Source organism: Thamnophis elegans, chromosome 5 (assembly GCF_009769535.1).
Source record: "Thamnophis elegans isolate rThaEle1 chromosome 5, rThaEle1.pri, whole genome shotgun sequence".
Lineage (NCBI taxonomy): Eukaryota > Metazoa > Chordata > Lepidosauria > Squamata > Colubridae > Thamnophis > Thamnophis elegans.
The window spans coordinates 51,188,137-51,200,323 of NC_045545.1; the positions used below are offsets into that span (position 1 = coordinate 51,188,137).

At 37.1% G+C, this 12,187-nt stretch overlaps 1 protein-coding gene across 1 annotated transcript; it reads right to left on the reverse strand.

Annotated features, from left to right (window-relative positions):
- Window positions 1-2,580: 2,580 nt before the first annotated feature.
- On the reverse strand, window positions 2,581-11,933 carry LOC116509251 (gastricsin-like). The gene is made up of 9 exons (XM_032218336.1): window positions 11,878-11,933; window positions 11,462-11,615; window positions 9,836-9,953; window positions 8,577-8,698; window positions 7,690-7,889; window positions 6,057-6,179; window positions 3,841-3,982; window positions 3,197-3,295; window positions 2,581-2,733 (listed from the first exon to the last, which is right to left on the reverse strand). Exons 1-9 carry the CDS (start codon window positions 11,931-11,933, stop codon window positions 2,581-2,583), a joined length of 1,167 nt encoding a protein of 388 aa, XP_032074227.1.
- Window positions 11,934-12,187: the final 254 nt, after the last annotated feature.

The following is a 12,187-nucleotide window of genomic DNA, read 5'->3' on the forward strand; positions in this document are numbered from 1 at the left end:
CTCTGCATCGAGCCCAATGTTATATGGTATACAACAATAAAATGATGTTTCTAACAAGAATTTAGGCTTCAGCAGATAAGCAGTTATTTTTAAAATCTTTCAACATTAAATGTGCCCATCTAACAATTAGGCAGCAAAATTAAAAATAAATGTTTTAAATAATTATTGTGTATGTTTTTACCATATGTACTGATATTTTTCTTCATTGGACATTTCACACTTAGAGACTTGTACTCTTTTTATAGGATCATCCAGCTGTTTTGAAATGATAGAAAGTCTTTCCTCATTACTGTATTTTGATGTAACAACGGTAACAACGGTTGGTGACCTTAGAAGGTATTTTAAGTGAGAAAATGCTAATGAGATAGCACTTCCTATATCATATGAGTATGCCCTATAAGAAAGGGGAAGTACATTTTTCATTTCACTAAAGTTTTTAATCTACAGATTTCCAACCCAAAATACACTGATTGACCAATTACAATTTGATAGAAAATATTTGTTCATTCATCAGCATGTTGATATATAATTCACCCTTAAGGCCTCAATAAAGTAATAGAATAAACAAGTTGATGATATCCTGAAAAGAAAGATCTCAATTAAGTGGTCGAGTGTATGAAAATATATTTCAGTACTGCAGCTGTTCTAATAGACTCCCTATATTTTATGTGTTACAATAAAGTTTTGGATGCCATTTACAAAAATATGTCTCAATGAAACAAAATGAATAGGTGTGGTAATATTGTTTCTAATAAAATGTCTAAGGTACATAAAGATATCAAGGTGCCAATTACTGAAGCTTAGGAGAATTGTGCCACGTCTGCTTTACTTTGCAAGCATTGTTTAACAACATACAGAAATATACAAGGGAGGTGTCAGGCTCAAATTGGAAACCAAACTGGAACAACTTAAATAAGCTAATAAGAAAATCACAGAGCTGAGAATAAGTAATATCAATTAAAGAATGCAGAAAATATTACCAAAATAATGTAATCAATTGCAAATATTCCAGAAATATCCCTTTTTATTAAAAAAAAAAAACCCTTTCTACTTTTGTTTCTGTTCTATTAGATTATGTGGCACCTCTTTTGAACAAGCTTTGGGATATATAGGGTATGAATAGCAATAACATTTAGTCTTACAGTATATATCACTTATATATGCATTACAATGCAGTGAGACATGCATTTCAATGCAGTGAGACAATGTACAGATCTGTAATCTTAACATTGGAGAAACCAAACAATCACTTCATAAACACATGGCACAACACAGGAGAACAAACCCATCAAGACAAGATTCAGCAGTCCACCTGCATTTGAAAGACAAAAGGGCATTCTTTTGAAATCAGCACAGTCCAAATTCTGGATAGAGAGGCCACTGGTTTGAAAGAGGGGTCAAAGCATCTACATTAAAATTGAACAGCCCTCTCTCAACAGGGGAGGAGGGATATGACACCACCTACATATCTCCTGATTACAATACAGTTCTTTCAGCAAGAAGGATCTATGACAACTCACCACAGCTAACTCACCATGACCAATTCACCATGGCCATCTCATCATAGCCAACTTGCTGTGACCAATTCGCTTTGGAGCAACTTACCATGGCCAACTCATCTTGCTACGGAACAAGAATTACAGTACTATCAAATATCCAATAGAATGATTAAAGAAAAGATGTCAAAGGAGGGACAAAGTGAATGACAAAAATTAAAATAACTTTTTAAATTATTTTAAATAAGTAAATGGAATTGTGGAATTGTCTCACAGCGAGCTGTCCCACAGCATGGCCGAGACGAGTTGTCCCATTCTGCCCAATTCTGCCCATTTGCACTATTCAGGTGATCCTGAGGGCATAGATAAACAAACCTTCAGGTGGCCTCAACAGTCTCAGAAGGAGTGCTAATGACCAGATGATTACAAGGAGTATAAATCCTTCCATCCTCTACCATTCAGTCAAAACTGAAGAAGCTTCTGGGATGAAAAGCAAATGTCTTCAATGAAAAACAAAGTCCAGTTGCCTTTTGAAAAAACACGCTTGGGACAAGGAAGAAAAGGTTCATATCTGAAATATTCAAACTTCTGACTGATCCAATAAATGGACCAAAGTCCATTAGGTGGCAGTATTGCAAAACTTGTTTCATCCTGGTAAAAATACTTCTAGAAAAAACTTTCATCACCAAAATGCTTTATCTCAATTATGACATTTTGCAGTTAGGACATATTATTTTCCATTTTCATTTTCCCATATTTTGAACCAGCTTTTTCCATTTTTTTTCTTACTACAAAAAACAACTGTGAAAAGGATGAAATTTCATTGTGGACAAAAAACAATATAGTGTGGAAGGAAATCCAAAGTATATACATTGTTAAAGAATGAATATTACAAACACAAGTTTGTCTTGGTACAATTTATTTCTTTGTAGCAATGGATCTTACATGAACAAACCTTATGTAAAGGGGCTAAGATTGAGTTTCAGTTGAGAAACATACAATTTGCTGTACAAATTTAGTTTGAAATATTTTGTTGGAATCCAGAAATCAGTTCCATTAATCCAGAAATAAAATTCGAATTCATTTAGGCTGATGCTGCCAAACCAACCCTATTGTTTCCCATGTCAAAAATAGAATAATACTCTTTAAGGAAGACATCACCCAGGATCCATAGAGGCTGCCCAGTTGAGGAAGGCACATATGTTGGCTCAATTGCAAGTGAACAGCGGCCATTGTTCTGTAAAAGAAACAAATTGCTTTAGATTGTGCCCTTTTTGCAGAAAAGAAGGAACAACAATCATATTTTACTGGAATCTGGATTTGGATTGTGATTAAACTACACGACATAAAAACATTGTCTAACTCAAGTTCTCCGTGTTATTATGCAATTGCGTAGGAGTATAATTTTCTATAATTTTGCTTGAAAGGACATGGTACAAAATCCATATTATATGTGCTTCAATATGCAGCAAATTCTTCAAGAGCAGCCATCTGTGTCATCTGCAAGTATTCTGGCTGAATTATACAAGGAGTATTACAGATCTGATAGCTCCACATTAAGGGACATATTTTCATTATAAATAAAGTAGCATCAGCATAATGCTGTTTCTACATGACATTACTATTGAGGTATGGAACATCAATTAATCTTAAAATGAACTGGTTTCCTATGTACATAGAATTTAGAAAAGCACACTTACATTGGAGACATAAGCAGAAGGAGGAAGTGGGAACTGGGAACCATTAATGAAAAAGGTAATGGTAGGCATATTCTGGACATTGTTGCAGTCCACGATATACTGTGAAAAAACAAATGTAAGGGAAGGTTAAATTGAGGCAATAAGGGAGGTTGGCCAGGTTACAGCAGCATTATAAACCTTTATCTCTTTTCTTTAGTCTGTCAAACTTGCTGTTTATGGCCACTAGAGTGACAGAAAAAATAATTATTTTTGCATTCTTTTGAGTAGGCTTAAATTTTATACTTCTGAGCTTACTTACAAACTGCTAGCAAAACTTTTTTTTGCAATTTTAAAAATTGTATTCTATATGGTTGTAGCCCAACCATGTTCAAGTGTGCACAAAAAGGTATGTCGTAAGGAATAGAATGCAACACTCCAACCCCCTGTTATTTTGGAGTACATACTCCAAAATGCATATAGTTCACGTAGATGTTTTAAAAACCTAAAACAAGTTCACATCCTTTTGTGAAAATCAGCCAAAACAAACATAAGAATAAGAAAATGAGGAACTGCATGAAATCAAAATTAATAGATTTCTCTATTCGTAATGGTAACAGTTCCCTGAACAATCACAAAATTTGTTCAAGATTCTTTCCTCTACTTACTGAACCATCATTAGCAGCATTTACAGCCTGAAGGAAATCCGTTAAATATTGTTGTGGGATAGTTAGCAAAAATGTTCCCGTGTCTACAATGCCCTGGCAGCCTTCACTGCACCAGCCAGTAGCCTTGTTTCCAATAGCAAATCTATAGAAATAATGAGAACACCGAATATTACTAAAACCGTTGCAAACACCTAAAGCAGACTACAATTGGTAAAATAAATAAAAGCCTATGGATTCTTAATCTACATACAGCTCGGGTGGGTCAGGTGGCTCAGTGGCTAAGACACTGAGCTTATTGATCAGAAATGTCTGCAGTTTGGCGATTCAAGTCCCAAGTACAGGTCTCATGCGTGAGCAGGGGATTGGACTGATGACTTCCAAGATACCTTACAACTCTGTTACTGTTAGCCATTACCAACTGGCTAACCCACAAAGGCTATGATGATTCAGGATTGTAAAGTCCAACAAATGTGGAAGGCATGAATTTGAGGAAGGCTGATCAAGATTATTACATATGCCTAAGAATCAGTGGGACACTTAAATGCAGAAGTGCATCTGCATTTCAAGTGCATCTTCATGGAGGATTACCCATAAATATTGGCACCATAGTTATGACCATGAATATTGCATAAATATTGCTCAGTATTTTACAATTAGTATGTCCACTAAACATTCTGCTCAGGGGTGAGTTCCTGTACCGGTTGGTACTGGTTCACTTCACTCGTGCCCACCATGTGTTGCTTGTGCATGCGTAGTTGACTGTTAATTGTTCTGTGCATGTGCAGAAACATGCTGGCAATGACAGAAGAGACCGGGGAACCAGTTTGTGGGTGTGGCCAGCCTGGGTCGCTGCCAATTCTGTGACCCAGGCCAAATCACCACTACCGGCTCAACCAAACCAGACCCAACCGGCAGTAACCCACCTCTGATTCTGCTGTATTTATAGAAGCAAATAGGCATGAATATTGCAAGTGATTCTTGGAAAGATCTCTATTAGAAATTTTGGAAGCCAATTACCAGCAAATGTAATAACAACAAAAAAGCAAAATGAATGAGCTTCAAACATTAGATAGATTCATGTGTGAGAGAATGTATCTTCTAGACAGATTGCATACTCCACAGCAAATTAAGTTATTTAACATATTTGTTCAGCAGTATAGTTGCTAAATTCAGTAGCATTTTCTTCTGACCAAACATGTTTAGGATTGTATTGCTAATGGGTTTTTATCATTTTTTTTCCATAAATGTAAGCCAACACTCATAAGGCATTCCATGTTCTTAATGGAAGGGTTGATTTTACTTATTTGTTATTGATATTTAAAGCAATATTTTCTTTTCTTTTTCTTTATTTCTTATTTAAACTTACTAGACCTCTGAATGCAGTAATAGTTTCAAATTTCCCTAATAAGAGACTCACTTGACATTTACATCTCATTCTTTTCAACGATGAAGCCTTTTTTTAATGAGTTATTTTAAAATATTTTATTATTCTTAGAAATAAAACTATAATACTACTCATTATATAATTAGATTTATTAAGATGATTTGATATTATGAATATTGTTACTATTATTGTTGCTGCTGACTGATTCTTGCTCATTGGACTGTTTGTTGGTTTTATATTTACAATAAGAGCTATGATGAGGCAGTGGTTGGAATGCAGTATTGCAAGCTAATTCTGTCAACTGTCAGCAGTTCAATTCTGACCGGCTCAAGGTTGACTTAGCCTTCCATCCTTCTGAGGTCAGTAAAATGAGGACCCAGATTGTTGCAGGCAATATGCTGACTCTGTAAACCGCTTAGAGAGGGGTGTAAAGCACTGTCAAGCAATATATAAGTTTAAGTGCTATTGCTATTGTTACAATACCGGTATGTTTTATAGTGATCTGCACTCCGCCCAAGGATGGCAGATACAGTACTTGCCAATTGAGGAGTTGGCTGACTGGCTAGCTAGCTGGATGGGTGGATGGTGAGAAGTGATATACCCATCTGTTTTCCAAATTTGTACCCTAGGCAGCAGAAGGCCTGTTTTCCTTGCCACAAACATATTTAGAAGTAGCAAATAAGTATTGGATTAATCAGTTCTGCCAAAACTCTAATACACCTAACCAACAGGTGAGAGGACTATCTTTCCATCATTTATAAAGGGTGAAGAAGCAGCTCATTCAAATAAAATGGAATCAGATACAAATCAGGAAGAAAAAAATATCACTTACTCTTCTATACCGATCTGCCAGTAAGCCTGTTCAGTCACAGGGGCCCAGGTAATTTCCCCAGTGTACATCTGGGGGTCAGTGCCTCCCAATATAAGTTCTCCTCCATACTGAACAGTTGGTTGGCTGAGAGGAAAGAGAAAAAAATGGGCAAAAGAAAGAGTTTTAGATATAGCGTCTCATCTGCTTGTGATCTTTTTGTATAGACCCTAGGACAGTGGTGAAATTCAAAATTTTTTACTACCGGTTCTGTGGGCATGGCTTGGTAGTGGGGTCCAGTGACTGAGTGGGCATGGTCAACTCGATGTCACTCATTAGTGAATGCTGCATTTAATATTGAATGTAAAACAGACAATCTGAATGTTTCTCCCTCCATTCACAGCAGAGCTGCTGCAGCCTGTCCCTTTAAAATAGTCCCTGGGAGGGAGGGGCTGGGGGCATAAAGGGAGCAGCCACTCCACTGTGATTGGAGGGAGAAACGTTTGGATTGTCTCTGCTACATTTAACTTTGAATTCTGTGGTAGAGACAATCCAAACGTTTTTCCCTCTGGTCACAGCAGAGCTGCTGCTTCCTTTATGGTCCCCCCCATCCCCCTCACTCCCTGGGTCTACCTTAAAGGGACAGGCTGCAGCAGCTCTGCTGTGGACGAAGGGAGAAACGTTCAGATTGGGTGGGCAGGTCAAGCGGCTGGAAGAGGTGAGTGACGACAGGGTGACCAGGTGGACGTAGGTGGGACCATCAGGAATTTTTGCACTGGTTCAGAGAACTGATGCCAATCGTCTCTGCCGGTTCGGCTGAATCAGGCCAAATCAAGCCAAACTGGGAGGATTTCACCTCTGTCCTAGGATCATTTTCACCATGAAATATGGCCAGAAAGTTTTTTTTTAAAAAACAGTTATTGAATAAAATTACAAAATAACAAAGAAGTAAACTGAGTACACATTGTTGTGCATTAATGCTGAATATCCACCCATCTCAGGTTCCCCCATTGACATGCACGCCCTTCACTTAACCGCCCACTCCACTAAGAATCAGGTTTTTAAAGGTGAAAATTCAACTTTTCACAATTCCAATTGTGAGATAAGAATATAATTAGAGGTGCAAATGAGGGTACAAATCTTCTTCTTATACTCATACTGCGACTAAAGTAATCCTTAGTACATGTGGTGGAATCAACAGCTGAAATGAGGGAGGTCCCAATAGGAGGAGTTAAGAGATACACTCTACACCTTGGACTCTATGGGGGGGAGGGGAAGAGTATGAGATTAAACATGTAGGATTAAATCAGGCTTTCCCAAGAAAAGGTGGTGATCTCTGTAGAACTGGTGAATCAACAGTAAACAAACTTCTTGACTAAACCCTGGAACCTGTTCTGGTTGCTTGCACTTAACAACATAGGTTTTTAAATCAGCAATGATTTAATTCAAAAATAATTTTAAACCTCTTTCTTATCCTGATGCTTCCCCTCTCTTTCAATATCATTCGTTGCTGGAATGTTGAACTTGATTATATTTGTGATGATGGGATTGAGCCATGGAATACAAGTAAATTGCTGTATTCCAGGTAACTCATTCTGGAAGAAAACCATAATTATACTTACATGCTATGGCACAAATATAATGCGGTTAATCTTACCGTGAGAAGTAAAAGCTAAAAATGGGTTCAGAAATCTGGTTTTGACTCATCATCTGATGCAAGAGTGTGTTTGATCCCACGGTATTTGGAGTAGGATTGGTCAAACCCAAAATCCCATCAAAGTCGCCATAGTAGAAGGGATAGTTGGGTTCCTCCACACTCAATCCAAACTGTTGGTTTTGAACTATAATATTCTCGATCTGAGAGAGAAGATTGAAAAATGGATTTCACTTGTAATTCATAGCATTGAAACAACTCTGCACTTTCTCTTGAAATTTGCATATCTTTATCATAAAGATAATGATTCTGTGATTCTATAATAAAGATATACAGTATGGTGAGCATAATGTCTTAATGTCAAGCTTGATTTCTGGTGACTTCCATATCATTTCCTTTGCAATAGCATGGGAATAGCTTGCCACTGTCCAGCAAGGACAGTGGTGGCTTGCTAAAAGTTGAGGTTATCCATATGTGAAAACAGAATTGTCTGTGGGAAGTGATGAAAGAATCAAGATGTTGTGTTTTTGTTGCTGATCACAAATATGAAAAGGGCAGGGCTTTGCTTGCTGCAGTTCTGTTATATTGCCTTTTTTTCTTACTCCCCTGCAGATGCTGATAAGAGATACCCTGATTATATGTGTTAATCTAATGTTGGACCTTCAGTGTTAGGTATGTTATTTTAATCAGAACACTGTTTCTATAGCTTTTATTATGATACCAATTTACTTCCATTATGTTTATTCTCTTTAGATTTATGGTCATTTTAATGCTTATTTTATGCATTGCCCCCCTAAATAAATGTAAATGTAAATAATAAGAGCTAATTCTAATGAATTAATCAGTGTTGCATAGTTAATAAATTAACAATTTGGTTAAAATCCACTCACCTGCACAGTATCATAACCTAGCATTATACTCAAGCTACCAAATCCATATCTCAGGATGTAAGTTTGTTCGTTATTGCTGTAATAAGTAGATGACAGTCTTGGGTTAAACACACTGTGGTTTTCTATAAGAAAACAAGAAAAAATAGAGTAGAAACTTTGCTCTATGTGTAGTGAAATATCTTTTTTCCTTATACTTAAATCACAACAGATCTACACTTTACTTCACTACTAACCCACACTTTTTCATTCTCTCATGTTGTAGGAAAAGTCCACATCAAAATATTTGCTCACACTGAAATGGTAGGGTGGTAGAAAGAGTTTGAAAGAGGCATTTTTTCAAAAAGACAAGGATAAGAAACAACCTTATCCAGGTCAAGATGTCCTCTTTTGTAGACCCAATCAAAGCAGAAGTATGGGCAACATGACAATCTTCAGCATTTTAAAATAATCCCCCAAGGTATTAGGAAGTGCACTTCCTGTGAAAAACTGTGAAAAAGCTGATCATGGCTCTAGTCATTTTGAGCCAGTCACACACTTAGAATTTTGATTGTTTTTCCCTGATAATCTGATTGTCATTTTTGCCCTGGCAAATGAAATACGCAGTTATGAAATGGAAAATCCAATACTGTACTGTAGCTACCAACTATTTATGTTTTTTAAAAAACAAAGATAAGGGTGCAGGTAAGACCATAATCAGGTAAAATTGTTTAATTCCTAACTTTACCCCCTCAAACCACCTAAAACAGTGGGGGGGAAAAGAGCCCAAATTTTCAGCTCCCCTCCCTTCAGTGATCCACTCACTGACTAGAAGGCTGAGTTGGGGTCTGCAACACAGGTGGTATTCAGCCAGTTCTGGCATGTTCTGGAGAACCAGTGGCGGAAATTTTGAGTAGTTCGGCGAACCGGCAAATAGGCTAGCCCCACTCCCACTGCCTCCCAGCCGATCTTCTTTTGTTGCCCTGAACAGGAGAACAGAGCTGGAAAGCAGCGGGGTGGGGTGGGGAGGGAAAGGGGATTTTGCAGTAACCTTCCCCTGCCATGCCCACAAAGCCACACCCACAAAGCCACACCCACAGAACTGGTAGTAAAAAAATTTGAATTCCACCACTGATCTGCAACCCCAAAAGGGTTCCTTACCGATGGACAAGGTATAAATGTTTTAAAATAAGGGGAAATATATTTGGTTTATATTTATAAAAATAAATATTTTGTCTAGAAGCAAACATTCAAAACATTCAGCAAGGGAGTAGACTACTCACCACAGGCCTTTGTTGTACAATATGTAGAAGGTACCCACAGAACACCAGAGCCAGTATCCAAAAGAACAAGAAAATCTTGTGGTGGAGTCCCAATGGTTATTTTTCCAAAATAAAAAGACTGTCAAATGAAAATATTTGTGAGAAGGTTTCACAAAAACTTTGGAGTACTGGTAACTACCATAAATAAGTAAGATACTATCGCTCCCTGGCAGTACCTGCCCATCTTTGAGATCAAATAGGAGAGACATCCTCAGTCACTTCTCTGAAATGTTGCCATCTAGTGGGACCTCAAAAGTATCTCTGAAGAACCTGTTCTAGGGCTACAAACATTCAGATGACTACAACATGACAGCAAAGAGGCACAGTGCAGTGTTTTTGGCTGTCTAACAGTCTCCAGATTTTTGCAGCCCAAATCTTGGCAGCCCTAGGAAACAGGTTTTTTTTTTCCTAGTCTCACATTGCCCATTCTCCATGAAAAAGAGAAAAAACATTTTAAAATCTGAAGGGTTACTTATCTTTTTAGTGAATATGAAATGGACAAATAAACCAAACTTTGGTTACGTGTTCATTGAAGAGTGTACACTGTACTGTATGATGCTTTAAACCAAGTTTTCTTGTTACTATCAAACATAGTGTTTGGATCCAAGGTAAAGATTCCCCCTACACATATGTGCTAGTCGTTCCAGACTCTAGGAGGTGGTGCTCATCTCCATTACAAAGCCGAAGAGCCATCTTCGTGGTCATGCGGCCGGCATGACTAAACGCTGAAGGCGCATGGAACACTGTTACCTTCCCACCAAAGGTGGTTCCTATTTTTCTACTTGCATTTTTATGTGCTTTCGAACTGCTAGGTTGGCAGAAGCTGAGACAAGTAATGAGAGCTCACTCAATTATGCGGCACTAGGGATTCAAACCGCCAAACTGCCGACCTTTCTGATCAACAAGCTCAGCATCTTAACTGCTGAGCCACCGCGTCCCTAATGTGACTTACTCAGAAATAAATGGTTTTATTATTCCAGTTGTAGATTATCTCACTTCTTTCAGAGTAAGTGATGCACAGACTACTTTCCTGGTTGCTGTCTTTTATTCAATTGGAGTAAATCAATAAAGAGAAATTGCAACCCTAACCCGGAATCCTCACCAGTCATAGTAAAAAAAAACTATCCCAAATACATATTACATTAAGTTACTCTTTAACAAGATAGGCATATCTGGGTATTATTGTCAGAAACAATGGTACAACCACATGTTTGTGATTGGCATGTGTCACATAAAAAATACAGAAAACTATTTTTGCTGAATAATAATCAGAAAAAATAATATCCAGCAAAAAATATTAATCTGAAAAATATGTTGCTGAATAATCAGGTAGCATCAAAATTGACTTAAATAAATAAATGGATTGAGTTCTTTCCTGAGCTCAGGCATCAGAAGTCAATTTATAATTGCTCATAGGAGAAAGGAAAGATGAAATAATTAAGTGATACTTCATTATACATAAATAACATCCTATTGATTGGTTCTGAGAAGAGCTATCATAATGTGCCAATAATAAATTTAAATGCTAGAGTTACAAAGTCAGATGAAGGAAAGGAAAATACAGATTTCTGTGGTTTAAATACTCACGTCCAAATAATTGGTCATTGGTTCATACGTAGCACTGAATTTATTAAACTGATATTTTAATCCAGGATCAATATGGTATTTTTCCAAAAATTCTTCCAACACTCCCTTCTCTCTCATATTTTCACGAATGGATTTTCCTTTCTTCAGAATGATTCTACATACCAAGAAAGAGAGCCAGAATATCCTTCACTATCACAACTATTGTATCTGTATACTTTTAATATTTTTGTTAGAATAATATCCCATCAACCAAGTACTACACAAACAAATGAAGAAGTGAAGAAGCAGGAATACTAAACCTTCCCATGGAATGGTAAAAACATAATTTTGCCATTATTTTTTGACTAAAAGCGATGTGCTTTAGATTGTTTCAATTCTATTTTCATTTAATGTATGGTTTTAGCTGAGAGACTCACCTATGAAAACCTTCTGACAGGTGGACATAAACTAATGCCAGGATCAACCACTTCATGATACTTTGCTTCTTGGGGAATTATCTCAGGGAATCGAAAACTTTTGCCAACAGCTAGGCTACAGTGACTCCACTTTTATATCCAAGGCAACTGTTCTCGGCTATTTAATCTCTTTGTTCTTGTGCCCCTTATCTCTCTCTTTAATCTTATTATACTAAGCCAATGCCAACATACCTTTTCTTATGGATAATAGGAATTAACTTTCCCCTGTTTGAATTACTTTCAGTTGAATTTTTGCCCTTGATGTTAAATA